Genomic DNA, 23,477 nt, shown 5'->3' on the forward strand with positions numbered 1-23,477 from the left:
CACATCTTTTTATTTGGTATTATCTTTTTCTTCTGGATTTGTAGGATCTCCTTCTATATTCAGTCCCTTATATATGTAATCCCCTGTCAGTTTTAGACTTGCAATTATTTTCCTCTTATTTACGCCCACCCTTAGTTTTGACTATGGGGTGCTTTACTGAATAGAAATCTTTAATTACGAAGTAGTCAAAACTACTACATTTATGGATCTTATGGATTGTATTTTGGATCTTATTTAAGCAATCTATCTTCACTCCAAGGTCACAAGGACACTCATCATTTGTATTCATCATTTGTTTCTACCAGTTTTATCATGTTACCTTTCATTTGGGTCTTTAATTGCTTTGGGGTTTGTTTTTGTTTTATATGGTACAAAGACCCAACTTTATTTCTGTCCATATATAAGCCAATTTTCTGAGCATCTTCCTCATTAATTTGTAACACTACCTTTATCATATACCTTGTCTCCAAATACCCATATTTCTACTCCTGATTCTAAGTTAGTGCCAATTCATCAGAGAAAGGCTCTAACGCTAAGAAAGTTTTTACTCACACTGCATTCTAAATCAATGAAAAATACAACGATCACCTCCAAGACCCCCAGAGATTCAATATTCGCTTATATTCTTCCCCAAAACAGAATATCTAGTTAAGAATGTAATTTTAAAAAAATAAATGCATGTTTATTTAAAAAAAGAAAAAGGAGAAAGCCTCATCAATAAGAAACCCTGGGACACTGAGAAATCAATGCTTCCTCTAAAAGCCAGCAACAGCCAGTATTGTCACACCTGAAAAGTACAGGTACCTCAGTCCAAAAATCAGGTCTCAAATATTCTTCTGTGGTCAAAGCTACCGTTCAAGAAGTTGCTGGTTTGTGTGGGCCCTGATTAGCAGCACAGATGTCCTACTGTCCTGTGTCCACTAACATAACCCACAGCCATGCACACAGCCTCCGAAAAGTTACATGTCTTCAACACTCCATTTGTAGGCAAGTTCCTCCACTGCTTTCTTGCTGGCAAGTCTGGCAAAGCGCTTCTGTTCAAATCCATTGGACCTGCAACCAAAAGAGATACAGAACCTTGAAATGGACATTTATTTCAAAAGAAACCGTTCACGGTTTACAATATAATGAGTCATGAGGAAAGTGAGGCCATTACACAAAAATACTTAAAGCATATGCAGTAGAATCAAAGGGACAAAATACATAATTTATGCTTTTCTTAGTCCTTATGCAAACCCTTCTCTCATTCATTAACTATTTCACTCTTTACTATAGTTTCTAAAGGCCCAACTCACTCTCAGCTGACATCCCCATCTTAGACTTTATCCATTCATTAAACATTTTTACTGAATACATATCAGTTATCTGTTGCTATATAACAACTACCCTAAGTGCAAATTACCTACCCTAAACATTTTAGTAGCTTAAAACAGTTAATAACCCACAAAATGAGAGAAAATATTTGCAAATCATTTATCTATCAGGAACTTGTAACCAAGACATATAAAGAACTCTTTACTATATTCATTTTCTACAGAGGTGGGCACTGTATAAAAATGAGAATACAGCAGACAAGGGAGACAGACATTTAAAGAAATAAAGTAAGGGCATAAACTATGGTAGAACCGTGCATAAATGGGGATCTTACTCGGCTTGGGGGAGGCATGGTAGAAGGGTGATGTGAGGGACAGACAAGAAAGGCTTTATGTTAACCAGAGGGGTAGGGCTGGAGAGGGCTAGAGGGTCCAGAGGTTATTTCAAAACAGAGCACAGTGTGAGCAACAAGAGCAGGCACAGAAATGAGAAGTATCCCGGCACGTGTGGGGAACCGAAAGCAAACTGGTAAGGCTAGAGCCTCAAGTACGACACAGGGAGCAACCAGGACTCAAAGCTCGAAAGGCAGGCAGAAGCCAACCATAATGAGCTTCGTAGACCATGGTAAAAAGTTTAGATTTCATCCAGAAAGGATGGGTGTATTTTAGTATATGTGCTGCTGAAGCGAGCACCAGAAAGGATGGGTTTAAAGCAGGAACATAAACTCCATTTCAGAAAGATCACTCAGGAAGAAATTTAAGGCAGGAAAGTTACTGCAATGGTCCAGGCAACAGCTGATGATGACAAACAGGGACAGGACAGAGAAGACACAAGAGGAAAAATTAGTGGGACTCGTGATTGATCAGGAGAACTAAGTTTGCCTCACAGGTTAATGTCGACAACTTGAATGACTAGATTAATGAGGCTGCCCCTAACCAGGTCAGAGAGCACAGGAGGAGGAGCAGCCTTAGAGGAGGGGAGCTTATTAAATACGTTGCATTCGCGGTCCCTCAAGTGCACATCAACAAAGATTCAACACACAGCTCAATACATCAAACCAACCTGGAAATACAGAGGTGCAAATCATGTACATTTAGGTGGTGGTAGAAAATACGACTAGGTAAGATTCAGCCAGTGAGAGCACAGGGAGTGTGAACAGCTAAGGGTTATGGATGGAGCTCTAAGAAACATTTAAGGAACTCACAGAGGAAGAGATGCTAACGTGGCCAAGAAGAAATGGCAAAAGAACCAGCAGCAGGACGCCGAGGAAGCCAACATAGGGGTGAGTTTCACTCAAGTAAAGCCCTGCCAGTTACTATGCATTCTCAGTCTTATCTAAAGTTCTTAAAAGCCTGTATTCACTGACCCTGTCTCCTCATTTTTCATTCACTCCTTAACACAGAAAGAACCTGGCTTTTATTTGACTATGCTGACTAGTTCTCTTTCAGGTCATCAATGTGATTCCTTGTTGCAAATCCAGCGAATCCCCTTCCCCAAATCAGTCAAAGGTCCTCCCACCTCATCCCTAACCATCTCCCCACTTCCTCTTCTCTGACTACTGTCCTCCTTCTCCACTGTCCCAAAGTCACAGTTCAGATCTTCATCACCTCTAGCCTGAGCTACTACAACACTGTTGTCCAAACTCTCCCTACTTCCAAACTGGTACCTTTCAAATCCTTGGTCACTGCCAGAATGATTTGTCTTTCTAAAATGCAGTGATGGCTGGGCACTGTGGCTGGCACCGGTCGTCCCAGCTACTTCGGAGGCTGAAGCAAGAGGATTTCTTGAGCCCAGGAGTTTGAGGTTGCTGTAAGCTATGACACCACAGCACTCTCTCAGATAACAAAATGCAGAGATGCTTTTAATCCTTCAAAGGCTCTCTTTTGCCTCTAGGGCAGTGGTTCTCAACTTTCCTAATGCCCCAGCCCCTTAATACAGCTCCTGTGTATTACTCTGACCCACAGGCTGAGAACCGCTGCTCTAGGGTGAAGACTAAGCTCCTCAGAAAGTCTTCCAAGGTGTTGTGACCAGACCCATGCCTACCTCTGCAGTATACCTCACACAAGTCCATTTCACACTCTGTGCTATCCAACAATAACGAAGTGCTTATCCCTTCCCGCCCCCTCACCCCCCAATAACACCACATCCTTATGACTGCACAGCCAGGCCCCTCTTCCTTTAACACCCTTCCTATCCTTTTTACCTTGGCTGGTTACTGACATCCCTTCCTCTAGGAAGCATTCCCTCACCACATCCTCCTAAGGCTAAATTTACTCTTCCTTTGTGCTCCCAAGACCCGTGAAAATCCCCTATAGTAACACCAAGTAGCGTTGAAATTACTTGTCTATGTTCTCTTCCCACTAGAAAGCAAGGCGTGAGGGACTGTCTCGTGCTAATTGTGGAATCTCTGGTACCCAATACATAACCATTTAAAGTTATAACATGTATGTAACAGAAATAAGGGTTTGAAAAAGGACAAAATGTTTTACAAGTTATCTCTTTAAAACCCCTCACATTTTTTGAGGAACTGAAACCTGCATTCCTGCCCAAGGCCAATAATCAGAGAAGCAGAGGAGTGTTCTTTGTTTTAAACCAAAGGAGATGGCTAAACAGAATTGAGCAAAGGGCAGAGGGCATGAGGTCATCTTCACCAGAGATAAAGCTGACCAGGACTACCGACCATAGTTTAAACAGCAATGGCCTGTAGCTGAAAACCCCCTTTGAAGCTCTGTTTTTCTGCTTAAAGGAAGAATGATAAGAATCTCTCATCTAAGAGTCTGCAATCCTCCCCTTTTGCCAGCAAATTAATAAACTTCTCTTTCCTCCTTCTTGGTTTGGTGGAGACAAGTACCTATTTCAGTTATATGTATGCTAAGGCCTTCCCTAAGGGGTACGTGAGGTGATAGAGGGCTTTAATAAGAAGGGAAGCTCATTATAAATGGCATCACTGCCAACCTTAGAGACATAGATGGTATTCCAGAGCACCAAGGAAACCAGTGTTTTTTTGCCTCTGGGAAATCAGTACTTAAGAGAATAAACACTAATATAATAATGCAGACAAATGACATATGAATAACAAACCAAGTCCTAAGCAGAATCAAACAACAAACTACAAAAGAATTCACAGTGCAAAGAGCTTTGGACCAGAGAATCAGAAACCCAGGGTTCTAATTACAGTTTATCAGGTATGACTCTAGGCAAACTGTTTGATTATTGGGCCTCAGCCTCTCTTTTAAATAATGACAGTTAGGTTAATTGATCTTACAGGCTTTTGAGCTTGTAACATAAATTTGTTCTAGAAATATTCCCTTGCCATGAACTGAAAAAAGACAAAACTAGAAAAGGTGATGGAAGAATAAACAACAGAAAGAAGGCAAGGATGACAAAGGAAAATAAAAGCAGAAATCTAGGATAAAACAAGAAAAACAAGTGGAAAAAAGCAACTGGGAAAAATGAAGAATTAAATACCAGCAAAAAACTAGGTAAAGGAAAGTTCTAAGTTTTGGTCCAAAAAAAAAACAAAAAAAACTTCTGTGTAGCAAAGTTGTAGGATTGTGGCCATAAAGATATCTACTGCTGGGTATGTGGCAAATTAGTATTCCGAAAAATTCTACTACCAAAGAGACTAGATACACTGAGTCACAAATCAAAGACATAACCTAGCCTGAAACAATAGCTGCCTTAAAAACATGAGGAATGGAGCTTCAGATTCCTTACGAACATACGCCAAGATGAAGAAAGGAGCTTCAGATTTTGATGACACCCTAAGGGATAGAAGACAATGCCACAGGCCCATGGAGATGGGTTCCTGTCATGGCAGAGTAACTGAACAGACTAACCTACTCTCAAGATTAAAAAATACAAGTATTTGAAAGTACAGTAGAAGCTCTGCAAGTTGACCGTCCAAGGGACTATAACAAACTGGCCACATACAGAGGTGGTCAACACAGGAACTTCTACTGAGTATATGTGGGGCGTGTCTGGTCTATGAAGATCACATCCTTCGGGAGGTAGTCACCATAAGGAGGTGGTCAGCTTCAGGAAGTGGTCACTGTAAGGAGGTGGTCACTGTAAGGTGGGGGACAATTATGGAGGTTCTGCTGTATTTGAAGTCAAGGGAGAGTGACAAGCAGCAGCATAAACTGGATGGGAGTCTCTATGTGAAAAGAGATTTGAGTCTTTTTACCAAAAGGCAATTTCCCCATCTGGACAGCTCAGGAAAGCAAAAAGCCACAGGCTAACTGGCTGAAGGCACCACTGCAAAGTGGACGGAGCAGCTAGAAAATTAGGGGAGAAATCGTGGAAGGAAGGGAACTGCAATAGAGATTGATCAGGGATGGAAGGAGGTTAAAGGGGCTAAAGGGAGGTGGGAGAGAATTATGGCCTTCTGGACAAGAAAGTTTGAAAGGGCCCTGAAGAGAAATGAGGAATTTTGGATAGGTGCAACCTAATTAACCAAGTATGTGCTATTCCTGCAAAATGTAACTTCTAGCCTGTGACACCTGACCTCTAGCCCATGAATGATCCTCCCTCCCCCGCCATAAAACAGACACAAGAATCCCGACACAGAATAACACACACCATGGTTGCCACAAACATCACAAGACTTATAGGCACTGCCATACCATCACTAGTAAAATAATGGTTAATAATTACTGATACAGAGTAAAGAAAACTGGATTCATGTGACAACTAAGGTAATCTACAACAATGAAACCAGGACAACGGCACCTCTGAAGGCCTCAGGGGAACCAATGGAAATTCCTATGGATAAAGGTAGGAGGAATTAGGATGAAAATACTTACACCGGAGTATTGCCTTTGTGTGGTGTACCGTCTTGAAAAAGTCTATGCTTATCTCTATTTTCCTTAAAATAAAAATTACACTTTTTTCTTCTCTTTAAATAAACCTTGATCGCTTCTCGGCCTTTTGGCTAAGATCAAGTATTTAAATAAACCTTGCGTCTATTCTGCTGTATGGGAGTCCCCGCTGCCTCATTTTCCACCCCCCAGTTTCTCACTCTCCCTCTGACTCACCCCAATTTGCTGGTCCTGCTGGGTAAATCAAACCAGACCCACTAAATAGCTCTGACCTCTAACAGGGATGAACCCCAAAATCTACATAACGAACTTCACCCAAATCCTTGGCTAACTATTAAACTATGCATGTACAGAGAAAAGCACATCAAGCTCAATGAAAAAGCAGCTGCTAGAAAAAGAAGGATCTGAGCAGAGTTTTTAGCTGACATCCACTGCAAAGGAGACAGTTGGGAGTTTAAACACAGCCAAGTTAACTGTATGCTAGAATAAAAACCAACACATTTAAGAAAAATGCAGTAATAGGTGGCGTCTGTGGCTCAGTGAGTAGCGCGCCGGCCCCATATACCGAGAGTGGCAGGTTCGAGCCTGGCCCCGGCCAAACTGCAACAAAAAAAATTGCCGGCCGTTGTGGTGGGCACTTATAGTCCCAGCTACCCGGGAGGCTGAGGCAAAAGAATCGCCTAAGCCCGGGAGCTGGAGGTTGCTGTGAGCTGTGATGCCATAGTTCTTTACCAAGAGCGACAAAGTGAGACTCGGTCTCTACACACACACACACAAAAAAGAAAAGCACAGCAGAACAGAATCTAAAGTCTCCACAATGTTTCACTCACAATGTCTAGTAATAAAAAATGATCATAATGTAAACAAACAGGAAAATATGATACATATTTTATTTATAAATAAAAGCTGTCAACAGAAACCAACCCTTTGGTTAATCAAATGATGCAAATAGATAGGACTTCAAAATACCAATTATATACTATAGATATTCTCAAGAAAGAAAGGTCTCTTAATAAATGAGTAGATGGGAAATCTCAGCAGAGAATTATAAGCTATCAAATGGAAATTTTAGAGTTGAAAAACACAATAAACCACTAAAAACAAAAAAAATCCACAATTGATTATAATTGATAGAAAAAACAAACAAAAAAACCCTCCCAGGATACAGGTGATGTAAATGCTATTAACCACCTTGACCCAATTGACATTTACAAAACAGTACCCCAAATAACTAGAGAATATACATTCTCTTCTAGAGCAAATGAAACATTCACAAAGGCCATAAAACACATCTTAATAAATTTCAAAAAATCAAAATATTACAGAGTATACTTTCTGACCACAGTAAAACTGAACTAGAAGTCAATAGCACTAAGATACCTAGAAAAGGGCAGATATTTAGAATTAAATAATGTACTCCTAAATAACCCATAGATCAAAGAAGAAACCAGAGAATTAGAAAACCTTTTGAAAAAAATCTAACATATATTCCTGAAAACAACTCTCAGCAAACGAGCAATAAAAGGGAACCTTCTCAACCTCATAAAAGGTATCTACGAAAAAATAGCTTACAACATACTTAAAAGACTAATGTTTTCCTCCTAAGATTAGGAACCAGGCAAAGACATCTGCTCTTATTACCTGTACTCAACATCTGCACTAGAAGTGCTAACTAATGCAATAGGCATGACAAAGAAACAACAGGCATCAGGACTGAAAAGGATGAAGCAAAAATACACTCAAGGATAGAATGATCCCCCAGGTACAAAATCCAATGGAATCTATTTTAAAAACCTACTGTACAGGGTGACCTTTACTTGATGGAAAACAACTGACAATATTTCTTGCCGATGATAAAATGCAAGCTTTCAAGTGTAAATTAGAATTTTTATTTATTTTATTATTTTTTTTTCTTTTGAGATAAGAGTCTCACTAGCCCTGGGTACAGTGCCATGGCTTCACAGCTCACAGCAACCTCCAACTCTTGGGCTTAAGCAGTTCTCTTGCCTCAGCCTCCCAAGCAGCTGGGACTACAGATGCCCGCCACAACACCAGGCCATTTTTTTTATTGTTGTAGTTGTCATTGTTGTCTAGCAGGCCCAGGATGGATTTGAACCCATCAGCTCAGGTGTACATGGCTAGCTACAGGCACTGAGCCATAAATTAGAATTTTTAAAAACTGTATGTGTCAGCTGGGAGTGGTAGCTCATGCCTATAATCTTAGCACTCTGGTATGCTGAAGGAGGAGGATCCCTTGAGGTCAAGAGTTCTAGACCAGCCTGAGCAAGAGCAATACCCCATCTCTACTAAAAACAGAAAAATCAGCCAGAAGTCATAGCAGGTGCTTATAGGCACCTGCAGTCCAAGCTATATGGGAGGCTAAGGCAGGAGGATCATTGGAGCCCAGAAGTTTGAACCACTGTATTCTACTCTGGGTAACAGAAAAAAAAAAAAAAATGTGTGTCACCATGAATTGTTTAGCTTTCCATTATTTACAGACTTCCATGATAAGATCAGAGGCAGTGTTAACAAAATTTATTTTATTTTTATTTTTTTTGCAGTTTTTGGCTGGGCCTGGATTTGAACCCGCCACCTCCAGCATATGGGGCCGGCGCCCGTACTCCTTTGAGCCACAGGCGCCACCTCAAAATTGATTTTTTAATAGTGTCTAGTGAAAATACACCAACATTTAGAGGTATCTGAAACACTCAGCAAATCAATATTTTACATATGACCAAGGCATGGTGTTCTACAACCATGCATAGGTAAAAGAGCCACTCAAAGTACAAAAAGATCAATGGGTTTTAATAACCAGTAACAGTATGAAAAGTATAAAAAATTCTTTGATCTGGTTTCAGATACTACATAACTAACCTTTAAGAAACTAGCACTTGCTGAGTTTTTGTGTAATATCAAAAAATATAATATGCCTTCCTTTTCTAACTACCTATGTTTGAGGCTGAATTGTCTTCCTGTTCTTCAGCTAAACAACACATCACAACCTACAAATGCACATTCACGCTGTCTACTATCAAGCCAGACATTAAGAGATTTGCAAAAATGTGTATCAACGCCATCCCTCTATTTTTTCATTTGGAGAATATAGCTATTTTTCATAAAAACATACAGCAACATTGTTAATATTTAATGACTTTTTCTTAGAATGATTTAATACATACTTTTTAAACATCTCAGCTTTGGTTTCTAATAGCAAGTATCAAAAGATACAATCCACATAAAGAAAAGCTTTTGGGGGTTCTCAATAATTTTTAAGAGTATATTGGCTCGGCACCTATAGCTCAGCAGCTAAGGCACCAGCCACATTCACCAGAGCTGGCAGGTTCAAATCCAGCCCAGGGCCTGCCAAAACAACAATGACAACCGCAACCAAAAAATAGCCAGGCATTGTGGCAGGCGCCTGTAGTCCCAGCTACTTGGGAGGCTGAGGCAAGAGAATCACTTAAGTCCAAGAGTTGGAGGTGGCTATGAGCTGTGAAGCCATGGCACTCTACCCAGGGCGACAGAGTGAGACTATCTCAAAAAAAAAAAAAAAAAATTTTTAAGAGTATAAAGGGGTCCTGAGATTAAAAAGTTTAAAACCCATGTGCTAGATGTTAGAACATCCTTTAGTAGGTAAGAGTCTAAAATGTAAGCAGAGGGACTGATTTTGGATAGGAGCAAATACAGTTCATCCATCATAACATACAAGAATTTAGGGTGGTGCCTGTGGTTCAGTGGGTAGGGAGCTGGCCCCATATGCCAAGGGTGGCAGGTTCAAACCCAGCCCCAGCCAAAGTGCAACAAAAAATAGCCGGGTGTTGTGGCGGGCGCCTGTAGTCCCAGCTACCTGGGAGGCTGAGGCAAGAGAATCACCTAAGCCCAGGGATTTGAGGTTGCTGTGAGCTGTGACGCTACTGAGGGTAACAAAGTCAGACTCTGTCTCAAAAAAAAAAGAATTTAGAGTATGTGGGTACAGATGCTGGTAGGTAGATAGATGGTAATAGGTGGCAGGGGTCTGTGAGACATTACAAGTAACTAGAAGATACAACACATAGGAGGCTTCAGACCACAACTCATCACTCATCCCCTCCAAACCTACGAAAATAACGTTGAAAGTAACCAATGTCGCTCTTCCTAAGTCCTCCTTCCCAACATGGCGCAGTCGATTAACATCACCGAGCTGAATCTGCCGCAACTAGAAATGCTCAAGAATCAGCTGGACCAGGAAGTGGAGTTCTTGTCCACGTCCATTGCCCAGCTAAAAGTAGTACAGACCAAGTATGTGGAAGCCAAGGATTGTCTGAACGTGCTGAACAAGAGCAACGAAGGGAAAGAATTACTCGTCCCACTGACAAGTTCTATGTATGTCCCTGGGAAGCTACATGATGTGGAACATGTGCTCATTGATGTGGGAACTGGCTACTACGTAGAGAAGACAGTTGAGGATGCCAAGGACTTCTTCAAGAGAAAGATAGACTTCCTTACTAAGCAGATGGAGAAAATCCAGCCAGCTCTCCAGGAGAAACATGCCATGAAACAGGCTGTCATGGAAATGATGAGCCAGAAGATTCAGCAGCTCACAGCCGTGGGGGCAGGTCAGACGACTGCTAAAGCCTAAGAATTTATTGCAGAAATGGGGCAGGGAGGATCCTGCTTCAGGGACCTGGGACTCTGTGGGCGTGGCTTCCTGGTGTAGGGTCTCCTATTGTCAATAAATATGCAAGTTGGACAAAAAAAAAAAGAAAGTAACCAATGTCTGAAGCTAAGGATGTCCCATCTGAACCACTTGAATTATTTGTCTCAAGCTTTAAGGATTATTTTGAAAAGGAAACAGAAGGAGGCATGTTCTACGCATCGAAAATAAGATTTATTGACCTCACAAACAGAAGCAAGCTTAGTGAATATTTTTCATCTTGTGATTAGAGCAGAGAATGAAGAAGAGTGTAGAATGATTTTAGAATGGTTAGGGACAGTTAGAGTCTAATGGAAGAGAAAACAAAATGTAGGGAATACTCAGGCTTACCTGTCCACTCCATCCCAGCGATATCCAGGCCAGATATTAAATCTGTTGGGAGGAGGTGCTGGACCACTGTAGCGAGGTCTCACTAATGAGAGAGAGAAAAAAGAACTCAGTTATCTATATAATTTAATTCAGAGCCAACAGCAGTGGGGGAAAAAAATTCTATACAGAAAAATCAATTGAGTTGAATCTAAACTCACAGACATAATGAATTTAAAATTGTATGGGAAAGCACATAGCTATTATCAGCACCCTAATGATTGTCTCTTCACACAAGTCACTTCTAGCTCTGATGATTCCCAAAAGTCACACCTTTCTTATTCTTGTTCTCCTTGGCCTTATTCTTCTTGATGAACTCGGCCATGGGGTCTCCCTCTCTTTCTTGTTCTCTTAGCATCCGATCCAGATCTTCGTCATCAATGTAGCGGGCCAGAGGCTTTTGCATCTCCTTCATGGCATCCTCTACATTTTGTTGCTGTTGCCGGCTCTGGGCAAGCCTGGATAAAAAAGAACCAAGAGCGTTTGCTATCCTGTTTGACATTTATACACCTACACTGAGATGGATCACCCCGTAAAATTTGGAGAACCTCCTCTTTCTAGTAGCCTAGGCCAAATACTGAGCAGTGTAAAACTCCCAGAATACCCACTGGAAGAGCGGGATAGATCAGCACACCAGGAATGAGATTCAGCACACAAAATTTCCCCTTTCTGGTAACAGATGTGAAGGCAGAACAACAAACTCACTGATCAGAAGAATAAAGAAATGACTTGCTTCAGTCACTGCCAATTTGTGTTCCCTTTCAGCAGTTCACTTACCCTTTTCCCCACTGGGCATACAGTTCATCTCTCTCTGAGTCCTTCTCTGCTTTCCTCCTTTGCTCTAAACGTTCCAGTTTCAAGTTCCTCTTACGACCAGACTTATCTCGGAATACAGTTTCAGCATACTGGGATTCAGCTTCAAAAGGAAAGTATACTTTTTAAGATAAATACCAGGTATCGGAATAAGAAACAATATTCTAACTGATAAAATGAAATCTCTTAGAATGCTGGCTGAATAAGAACTTTTGCAGCCAGATCACAAGTAATTCCTACTAACATCGAGGTGCGTATTAGTGCTGAGCCTGAGAGATGACACTTTTCCAGAAGAAAAGAATGACCTGGACCCACTAAGTTAAAATAATGTATAAAACCAGAACTGAAATCTGATACCAATCAAAAGTTTAAAATATGAGGTACAATACGCTACATTAAAAAAGAAATAAAAGGTACGTGAGCCTAGATTGGTCTCTGAGTTTTCGTATTTTTACCTTCAAATGCCACAGTTTCTTGGTCCCGTTTCTTGAGCTCCTGCTGCTCTCGCTGGATGTCAGTTAACACCAACCCAGTCTTAGCCCCAGAATACATATGTGCAGCCTATGCAATGAAAATGGAGTGTCCAACATTAATGAGATGATGCAGCAGTAGGCTCCATGAATATATAGCCTGTTGCATTTTTGTCTGATGACAAGCAATAACCAAACCAAAAACTCTCGCTTGATATTCTCATTATTTACCACAGGATTCACAAACTATAAAAGAAATAAAATCTAATTTCATGGAAAATGTAATAGTGCCATCAGGTTTAAGAGTAAGGAGAAACACAAACCAATCATATGTTAAAGGGAGGGATAAGCATTTTTATTTCTGACTGTTCAGTAAACAAACTGCACACACGAAGAAGACGCACTCTCAAGTCATCTGATCCAAAGCCAGTGTCAAGCTCACCAGTAAAGACGTTTAATATTCCATTTAAAGTACAAACTCAAGTAAATCTGAGACACTTAAATTATGGATGTATTTCAGGATAACAACAGAATATATAACCAAATGAAAGCTTTTTACTAATATCCACTTTGTACCAAGATCAACTCACAAATGGAGTACGCAGTATATCCTGATATCCTTAAGCAACTAAATTTAATTAATATTAAATTATCCATGGACTAAATAAATACATAAAAATGGCAAGGGGTCCAGTTGAAACTGAGATCTCATTTTTCTCCCCACAGAGAAGAACCTCACCTCCTGGGTTAGAACAGGCTAGGGTCTACTTGCCAGAACCAGTAGAGTCTTCTACAGAGAAGACATACCCGAGAAGTCTACCTTGGAGAGTCAAATACATACCACAGGTCCATCATTCTGTTCCTTCACCAATTTACCAATAGATTCCTTTCCTACTACTAGTGATCTTTATTATAATATAAATACTCAGGGTACTTGTGGACTTTTTTTTTTTTTTTGGCAAACTTATCAAGCTTTATCACAGATTTAAAACAAAACAAAATAAATGAAATATAGAAAAATACAATTTCCCAGAAAATACAATTTCTAAAAGTAGTTTTATATTTTAAGTATCTAGCTTTAAGCTCTGGACACAGACACCTGTAGTCCAGCTTATAAATGTAAGTCACTAGCTCTAAATGCTTACCAGGCATTGTGGTAAGAGCTTTACTTACACCAACTCATTTAATTCTCAAAATAACTTTATGAAGTAGGTACTACTGTTACTCGCATTTTATAAAGAAGCTGAGGTTTACAGATATTAAGAATTTTGCCCAAATCTCACAAATAGTTAAGTGGCAGAAGTATGAATATGTGACCAGTTTGAATATGTGATCAGTTTAACACAAATTGTGTATCCCTAACTTCACTCCGCAAACTATACTGCTTGGTTTATTTATATGAAAATAGGGAGTTTTTCTGGATCTATTAAAAAATGAGATTTATAGAATTATAGGTTATAAAGGCAGAAGCCACTTGGGGAAATCAAGGTATTTGTAGGTCCATCTGGGTATAGCCGGCTCTGCCTTCAGAGAAAGGGAAAGAGTTCCAAAGGCCCTTTTAACTAAAATTTACTACATTTCCAAGAGCTATGTCTTTCTCCTCTGGCTTGATTCTCTGGGACTAGAAGAGTCACTATAAAGGAAGACTATGGCTCCTCAAAATCCTTACCTTCTTTCCAGCAGGCTGACTCCTTCGAGGTGGAGACAGATCAGAATCAGAAGATTTGGTCCGCTGTCTCCTCCTTGGTGGAGAAAGGTCAGAATCAGAGCCTCGGTGCCTAGGTCTATTCCGCAGAGGTGACAGATCTGAATCAGAATTCTGGTGCCCTAGACTTTGTTTATGCCGTGGAGGAGAAAGATCTGAATCTGAGGCTCTCTGGCAGTTACCTGTATAGGAAAAATTCAGTGTGTGACTCTGACATCTCCTAGGTGAAGAACTTATATGAAATTTCCTATGACTAGGAGACGAGCCTAGAAATTAAAAAATAAATTCTCTAAACCTCTTAGAAAAATCTAATAAAAGACCTTACCAAGGTAGTATATATTTTTTCAGTCTTTGTATGAAAAACTATCATTAACCCAAACACAAGTGAATGATATGGGAGAAGAGCAAAGTCAAGGACAACTTTAAAGACCAAAAGGCAGAATATGGGCTTCTATTCCCAAGGGACTAGTGACCGTGACCAGTATGTAAGATCTCAAAACACTCATCTATCTAGTTACCCCATCCCCACATGGGCAATGCAACTTGTGGTGTCGCAAAACTCAGAAATAGCTAGAATATATTCTGATGTCCTCCAACTAAAGGATAACAAAGTACTTTAATTTAAAAATTAAAACAGTACCTAGTAATAAAAGATGGTATAAAAAAATTTCACCACACTGTCCTAACTTTTAGATGCTGTATGAGCATCACAAACCACCTCTCAAAGAACAATCTGCAATATGTATCAACAGTCTTAAAAACAATCACAACAGACCAGGCGCGTGGCTCACTCCTGTAATCCTAGCACTCTTGGGAGGCCGAGTTGGGTGGATTCCTTGAGCTGAGGCGTTTAAGACCAGCCTGAGCAAGAGTGAGACCAGCTCACTACTAAAAATAGAAAAAAAAGAAAGATAGCCGGGCATTGCAGCAGATGCCTGTAGTCCCAGCTATTGGGGAGGCTAAGACAGCAGGATCACGTCAGATCAAGAGTTTGAGGTTGCTGTAAGCTCTGATGATGCCATAGTACTCTTATCCAGGGCAACAGAGTGAGACTCTGTCTCAAAAAAAAAAAAAAATCCACACCTTCTGACTCAGGAAATCAACTTCTTAGTCTAGGAAACCTATCTAGAAGCAATTAAATTTACAGGAAATCTATCTAGAAGTAGACAAGGAAATAATCCAAAAGGTGCACAGTAGTTTATGTACCAGGATGTTCATCTCAGAACTATAAAAGCAAAAATTTAGAAATAACCAAAAACATGCAACATTAGGGAAACGGTTAGGTAAATTTAGGTATGGAGGGCGGTGCCTGTGGCTCAGTGAGTAGGGCATCGGCCCCATATACTGAGAGTGGTGGGTTCAAACCCGGCCCCAGCCAAACTGCAACAAAAAATAGCCGGGTATTGTGGTGGGCACCTGTAGTCCCAGCTACTTGGGAGACTGAGGCAAGAGAATCGCTTAAGCCCAAGAGTTGGAGGTTGCTGTGAGCCGTGACGCCACAGCACTCTACCGAGGGTGACAAAGTGAGACTATGTCTCAAAAAAAAAAAATTTAGGTAATGGAACACAATTAAAAATTATATTAACACAGAGTTGTTTCTTACAGTCTGAGAAAGATTGTGTTAAGTAGATTGTATTAAGTAAAGCAGGCAATGTTACACATATAATACGTATGTTCTACATAGCCAACTACATCAAAAATTCCTACCAAAAAGACTAAAAAGACACTGGCTACAATACAACAATGACTGCCTCTGAGTGACAGAATTTGTCACTTTTTTCTGCTTCTTTATATATTTCTGTACATTCTCAAGTTTCTGCAACAAACATGTTGTACTTTTATGAGGTGGGGAGAGTAAATAAAAGGATATATAAAAACGTACCTCCCTGCCATTGTAATTTTTTAACTCTTCCCGAGTCCAGGCTCTCATTTTTCAAAACTTTTCCAAAGAAACTCCATTCTCAGCAAGTAAAGGTCCATAAGAAAGCCTCAGGGACAGTCATATGCTCACCTTTAGAATCAAGCTGCTTCTTATCTCCAAAATGGGATTTTGCTTGCTTTTTTCGTGGAGGAGAGAGGTCTGAGTCATATTCATCTTTGTTGTACTTTGGCAGTGGCCCCTTCTGATATGGAGAAGTCTTCCTAGAGGTTCTTTCTGGGACTTTACTGCTTTTGGCTCTGGGCAGTGAACGAGTGACATCAGGAGCCATAGCAGGGCAGTCATGACGGACCCTCCTGAGTTGCCGTGTGTCCAAGGAGTCAAGAGTCCTCCTAGGCTGAGATGTGTCAGGGGAGCTGTTACGGGCCCTTCTAGGGGAACAGACATCTGAAGAATTGTGATGGGCTCTCCTACGAGGAGATGGATCTGATGAGTCACGATGGACTCTCCTAGGAGATACCCCTGTAGAATTACGATGAGACTTCCTGGGGGGAGAATAATCCAGAGAATCATGACGGACCCTCCTGGGAGGAGATGGATCTGGGGTATCATGACGGGTCCTTCTGGGAGGAGATGGATCAGGGGTATCATGACGGACTCGCCTACGAGGAGAAAGATCCAAGGTATCATGACGGGCCCTCCTGGGGGGAGATGGATACAGGGTATCGTGACGACGGGCCCTCCTGGGAGGAGATGGATCCGGGGTATCGTGATGGGCCCTCCTGGGAGGAGATGGATACAGGGTATCATGACGGGCCCTCCTGGGAGGAGATGGATCCGGGGTATCATGACGGGCCCTCCTGGGAGGAGATGGATACAGGGTATCGTGACGGGCCCTCCTGGGAGGAGATGGATCCGTGGTATCGTGACAGGCCCTCCTGTGAGGAGATGAATCCGTGGTATCGTGACGGGCCCTCCTGGGAGGAGATGGATCCGTGGTATCGTGACGGGCCCTCCTGTGAGGAGATGAATCCGTGGTATCGTGACGGGCCCTCCTGGGAGGAGATGGATCCGGGGTATCGTGACGGGCCCTCCTGGAAGGAGATGGATCCGGGGTATCGTGACGGGCCCTCCTGGGAGGAGATGGATCCGGGGTATCGTGACGGGCCCTCCTGGGAGGAGATGGATCCGGGGTATCGTGACGGGCCCTCTTGGGAGATGGATCTGGGGTACCGTGACGAAAATGACTACGTGAGGTCAAATCTTCACTATGGCCTAAACACAAATAGCACAAAAAGTCAGATTCCCACAGATGTGCTGTCTACCCCCCACACTCAAAGTTTCAAAAGATGCTTCAGTAGCAGACATCTGAGAACTACTCAGAAAGGCCAAAAGATCTGCAAAACTCTCTTGCTATGAGCAGCAAACAAGCAATGATGACTACCTTAAGAATAATACCTCGTAGACCCAGTGTGGTGGCACATACCTAGCACTCTAGAGGCTGAGGCAGGTGGATTTCTTGAGCTCAGAAGTTCAAGACCAGCCTGGGCAAGAGCAAGAACCCACCTCTTAAAACAAATAAAAAGAAAGAATAATCCCTCTTATTTGCCTACCAACTAATAAGTCTGCAAAGCATTTTTTTTTTTTTGGTAGAGACAGTCTCACTTTATCGCCCTCGGTAGAGTGTCGTTGCTCACAGCAACCTCCAACTCCTGGACTTGGGCGATTCTCTTGCCTCAGCCTCCCAAGTAGCTGGGACTACAGGCACCTGCCACAATACCTGGAGAGATATATATATATATATATATATATATATATACACACACACACACACACACATATATATATATATACACACACATATTTTGTTTTTTTTTTGGTTGTTGCAGTTTGGCTGGGGCCGGGCTTGGGCCCGCCACCCCACTCACTAAGCCACAGGCGCTGCCCAAGTCTGCAAAGCATTTTAAATAAATTTTTCATATCGTACCCTATACGGTAAGCAAAGCAAATACCCTTATTTTGCAGCATGAAAAGAGAGGCTCTGATGAGCTAGGTGATTTCTTATCTAAGGTCAGAGCTAGGCTAGCGCCCTAAATGCCAGTCCAATGTTATTTCTAAAACCTCATTTCTGCAAAGATCCCAGACAGTGGCTCCTACTGATATTTAGCCTAGATAATTTAGCCTAGTACTTACTTTTTTTTCAAAAGGCAAATTGACAAAACCTGGGCACACCAAAATGAAATGTTAACTATTTAATCCATGTCATTGTGCTCCTTGTTAGAGGAGGAAAAAATAGATCACAAAAAAAGAAGGCTCAAGCATTAACTGATCACTAGGTGCAAAAGCTTCATATAGATTACCTCATTTAATTCTCAGACGTCTAGGAGGCAATTATTGTTATCTCCATTATACAGATGAGGAAGTTTCAAAGTCATATCAATAATAAATAAGTAGTGGAAGAGTAAACATCAAATCCAGATCTATTTGACTCCGGAGTCCGTGTGCAATATTTAAAATATGTAGGGGTGGCGCATGTGGCTCAAGGAGTAGGGTGCCAGCCCCATATGCCAAGGGTGGTAGGTTCGAGCCCAGCCCCAGCCAAAAACTGCAACAACAACAACAAAAAAAAGTCTTGAGATTAAAATATGTAAATCTTTAAAAAATACACAGTCAAGGAAAAAAATAAGTAGTTTGAGACTTTCAATTTTCAGAGGCATAACAAAATGAAATGAGACATTTCTGAAATCCAGTTCCTTCTCCCTCTGTGTCTTATCAGTGAGCTCCAAAGCCTCACCACAAATAAAATCTGGGTAGGACCCAATGCATGCTTGTTAAACAGATGAATTCAACTAAGTCAATTCCTTTATGGAGACAGTAGGAGGAGATGGAACCAGGATATCATGACAGCCTTTCTGATTGGGATCCGTGCACAGAGAAAAGTACTGATGTCTGTGAGGAACCTGACAGCAAATCTAATCCATGAGGTTGATAACTTCCATGACATTTCTAAAAAGAAGTAAGGGTCGGAGACTAGTAAAAATATTTCCTGTAACATATTGGGATGGGCCAATAAGAACAAAGCAGAAGAAAAAGAAGTGTGTGTGTGTGAAAAAGAGAAAAGGAGGGGGAGACACTGCCCAGATCAGAATATTCTTTTTGGAAAAAAAAATTATGGAAAAGGGAAATATACCTGCAGGCCGAAAATCATGGATAAGAAAAAATAATCCTGAAAATAAAGTTTTCATTCATAAACCTAAATCATAATGTTCTGAAAATTAACTGAGGCAATGGTGATCACTAATCTATAGCTAATTGTCACTGTTGTTGTGTATTTTTTTTCTAACCAGAATTGGGGAACAATTAACATAATGGCACAAACTATTATAACAGAGACAAATTCTAGTTAGGAGCTAATTCTTTCATCTTCCATGTGTGAAAAAGGAACAAGCATCAGGGTAAACTAGAGCTACCCAGCTATCAAGTAGCAAGTTCCAGCTGAGCACAGTGACTCCTATCTCTAATTCCAGCACTTTGGGAGGCCAAGATGGGAAGACCACCTGAAGCCAGGAATTTTTTTTTTTTTAATTGTTTCAGGTTAACTGAGGGTACAAAGAATTAGGTGACAATGTTTGCATTTGTTAGGTAAAGTCCCCTTTATAACTGTGTCCCATCCCCAACAGGTGTGTCAAACCCCTACCACGGTGTCCATTTAGTGGGAGCATACCAATCCCATCTCCCTGCTCCCTGGTTCCCTTACCCTCCACCTTGGATTAATTTGAGTTTTCTCTTATGTGAGTATGTATTAGATCATCTACTGGCTTCATATTAGAATTGAGCATACTGGATTCTTGCTTCTCCATTCTTATGCTATTTTACTAAGAAGAATATATTCCACTTCCAACCAGGTTAATACAAAAGAGGTAAAGTCTCTATCTTTTTTAATGGCTGAATAGTATTCCATGGTATACATATACCACAGCTTGTTAATCCATTCCTGGATTGGTGGGCATTTAGGTTATTTCCACATTTTGGCTATTGTAAATTGAGCTGCAATAAACTGTCCAGTGCAAATGTTCTTTTGATAAAATTATTTTTTTTTCCTCCTGGGTAGATGCCTAGTAATGGGATTGTAGGATCAATTGGGGGGTCTAATTTGAATTCTTTAAGGATTCTCCATACTTCCTTACAAAAAAGTTGTATTAGTTTGCAGTCCCACTGAGGCCAGGAATTTGAGACCAGCCTAAGTAACATTAACAAGGTCCACCGCTACAAAAAATTTTAAAAATTAGCCAGGCAGGGCAGTACACATCCATAGACTGGAGGCTGAAGCAGGAGGATTGCTTGAGCCCAGGAGTTGAAGGGTACAGTGGGCTATAATCATACCACTACACTCTACACTCTAGCCTAGGCAATAGAAGGAGACCCTGTCTCTAAAAAAGAATAAAAAAGAAGAAGATACTTAATTTATGAAAGAATAAATACAGAGTTGAAAGACCAGCATCCTTCTACTGGCCATGCAGAGCCTGAATGACTCTGGAACCAGGACTGTGACTTAATGGTCTATGTCCCTACCTACCAAGTTCTCAGAAAAGCGGGAATAACTGCTAAGCCTCAGTAGGCTGCGAGAATCAAATGCCTACCAGCAATTCACAAATATTTACTAAAGGTATCTACTTCCCTAGGCAAGGGAGATAATCATGGCAAGTAAGACTAGTCTCTACTCAACAGTTGTGACAAATACCTTTTATCTAATCTTCAAGGATTCAACAGTTTTTTAAAAACTCAGAAATAGGGGCTGGGCACTGTGGCTCATGCCTGTAATCCTAGCACTCTGGGAGGCTGAGGCGGATGGATTGCCTGAGCTCATGGGTTCGAGACCAGCCTAAGCAAGAGCAAGACCCTATCTAAAAAAAATAGCTGGGAGTGTGGCAGGTCCCTATACTCAAAAGGCTGAGGCAAGAGAATCACCTGAGTCTAAGAGCTTGAGGTTGCTGTGAGCTATGATGCCATAGCATTCTACTGAGGGCAACAAAGCGAGACTCTGTCCCAAAAAAAAAAAGGAAAGGAAAAGAAAAGAAAAGAAAAAACTCAAAATTATTAGCCTAGGAAGAGTCTATAGTGGGCAAGTGGAGGATAATGTACTGTAAAATACCAGTTAATTAAGGGCACAACAGAGAAATTTACTAATACAAATAAAAAGGACAAAAAAACATTGGTACTTGGCCTATACAGTAGCCACTTTATTCTGAAGGATAAGAGGTAGCTAAAGCCTCCAACGTCTGTTCTTCTGTTTCTTGAACATTCCTTCCAAAATGGCGCCTATACACCAAGTACTCCCCTATTCTGTGTCAGAGAAGCAGGTTCTGAAAAGCCTCCATAAGTCACGAACCTCACTAACTCAAATACCAAAACATAAGAGAAACAGAGATACGCAGTCTCTAAATAAGTTCCTTAATACCTCCGAAGAAGTCCTGAATCTTTCACCCACTATATTTTTCAGGATTAATGCCACACTAAAACAAACTATGCATTCCTCTAAAAAAAAAAAAAGCATATAAAATGAAAAAAGGCCTCCCCTACTGCCAGGAAATTTACATCCATCTATTGTTGGAACTCACCTCCCAGAAGCTTCCATTTGGCACTGGAACGAAAGGCCTCCATCTGCTTTACTTCTTCTGGCCGCTCATCCACAAACTCAGCCACCTGAGAATAAGGATTTCCTATGTTGAAGAAATCCACAGGATCCAGCCAAAGAGCCCTGTTAACTCAAGAACCTGAAGTCTGACCATTTCTATTCCTAATATAATGGTGCGCCTAGATCCAAAACACTCATGAAGAAACATGGAGTGGTCCTCAGTTATGTTCACTCCATAGACATCTGATTGCCACTGCATTGGTTTAATAGTAGAGCTTTCTCTGACTTTCCCTCTAAAGGTTAACTTCTTTCATTATAAATCTTTCTATTAACCTTCCAGGTACACAACTGCCACCTGTAAGCTAAAAGCTAAATTCCTTTTACATTTTTACTTTCACATTCAGAATGAAAACATAGACTGCCTCCTATCACACCAATCATTAATAAAGGACTCTGAGCTGTTATGAAAACTTTTTTCTTATAAGTAGTCATAATGATCAGTTTTCCTGCATCCAATGAAAGGAAGCCACTGAGATACAGACAGAATCATTAGAATCTTTAAGGGATAAAACCACAAGATGCTACCATCATTCCATATTCTCCAAATTCCCAAACAAATAGGAATCTTCCCTGAGGTATCCTGGATAAATGAACACTCACTCAATCCCTCCCTGACAGGGAATTTATTATCTTACAAAGCAGTCACTTGCATTTTTGAAAAGTGTTAGAAAGGTTTTATTGAATGTGTATCTACCTTCTTATAACTTCTTTGCTTTGATCCTAGTTTGCTGGGAGAATAGGGACCTAAGACCCCATTCTTGGCAAAGGAAAACACCCCCAGAAAAAAAGGAAAAACAAAAAAGTAAGCTGAGCAAGTCGGAACAAAGAAAAGTCAGCTAGTTTACGTTTAAGCTAGCCATTGCTAGCAAGCTTCTTGCCTTTTCTGAAATTCTAGTTTGTTGGGAATACAGCTCATAAACACCCTGCTGGGTCTGTAAGCATTCTGAGGAGAATAATGGTTACAGAAGAGGCTATGACAGGTCCTAAGAAAAGATACATCTCCTGGGGCGTTTCCAGCCCATTAAACAGGCAAAAGCAGATACTCATTGTGGAGATTTGCATTTGCCTGGGGCAGAGACCAAGTGAGTAGCTCCAGCTCTGAGATATGGACAGAAGAGCTTATATCCCTTATCACAGAGGAAAATCCTCCGTGGTGGTGATGGGAGGAAAATGCCTCCCTCCCACGATCCCTCAGAGGAGATTAACGCTGATGGCGTTTTACTCTACATAGAACTAGTAGAGCTTAACACCTCCCTAGAAATCTGTGTCTGTAACCTCGAGCAGGAGGCTCTCCCCATACAAGGCTCAGATTTCAGATTACTGAAGGCCACCTTTAAGGTTAATTGTAACAATAGAAGCTGGGCGGCGCCTGTGGCTCAGTCGGTAGGGCGCCGGCCCCATATACCGAGGGTGGCGGGTTCAAACCCGCCCCGGCTGAACTGCAACAAAAAAATAGCCGGGCGTTGTGGCAGGTGCCTGTAGTCCCAGCTACTCGGGAGGCTGAGGCAAGAGAATCGCTTAAGCCCAGGAGTTGGAGGTTGCTGTGAGCTGTGTGATGCCACGGCTCTCTACTGAGGGCCATAAAGTGAGACTCTGTCTCTACAAAAAAAAAAAACAATAGAAGCTGATAGGTTCAATCCGAGAAACTGCTGACATCTTTGTTCCCTCCCTCATCTTATCCTCTGAGCAAACAGACTTCAATAAAATCAGAGTGGAGCAAAC

General features: G+C 41.2%; 2 protein-coding genes across 3 annotated transcripts in view; one reads left to right on the forward strand and one right to left on the reverse strand.

Moving 5' to 3' along the window:
* Positions 1–660: 660 nt before the first annotated feature.
* BUD13 (BUD13 homolog) overlaps positions 661–23,477 on the reverse strand; it is a 30,310-nt gene continuing 7,493 nt past the window's right edge. Inside the window, exons 3-10 of one of the 2 annotated variants that reach the window (XM_053593550.1) lie at positions 21,679–21,763; positions 16,193–17,284; positions 14,146–14,363; positions 12,462–12,567; positions 11,971–12,109; positions 11,467–11,651; positions 11,158–11,239; positions 661–1,053 (exon numbers count right to left, since the gene is read on the reverse strand). In XM_053593550.1, the coding sequence (XP_053449525.1) occupies positions 960–1,053; positions 11,158–11,239; positions 11,467–11,651; positions 11,971–12,109; positions 12,462–12,567; positions 14,146–14,363; positions 16,193–17,284; positions 21,679–21,763 (2,001 nt within the window). In that variant the 3' untranslated portion in view covers positions 661–959. Of the gene's footprint in view, positions 1,054–11,157; positions 11,240–11,466; positions 11,652–11,970; positions 12,110–12,461; positions 12,568–14,145; positions 14,364–16,192; positions 17,336–21,678; positions 21,764–23,477 lie in introns of both variants that reach the window. The other variant, XM_053593549.1, reaches the window with a different exon arrangement.
* LOC128587442 (prefoldin subunit 5-like) lies at positions 10,268–10,879 on the forward strand. The gene has a single exon (XM_053593553.1). The coding sequence runs from the start codon at positions 10,288–10,290 to the stop codon at positions 10,750–10,752; it is 465 nt and encodes a 154-aa protein (XP_053449528.1). The 5' UTR covers positions 10,268–10,287; the 3' UTR covers positions 10,753–10,879.

This window comes from Nycticebus coucang, chromosome 6 (assembly GCF_027406575.1).
Source record: "Nycticebus coucang isolate mNycCou1 chromosome 6, mNycCou1.pri, whole genome shotgun sequence".
NCBI classification, from domain to species: domain Eukaryota; kingdom Metazoa; phylum Chordata; class Mammalia; order Primates; family Lorisidae; genus Nycticebus; species Nycticebus coucang.

Excerpts from the sequence above, each read along its gene's own strand:
- LOC128587442 (XM_053593553.1), top strand. The coding sequence starts at position 10,288 with ATGGCGCAGTCGATTAACATCACCGAGCTGAATCTGCCGCAACTAGAA.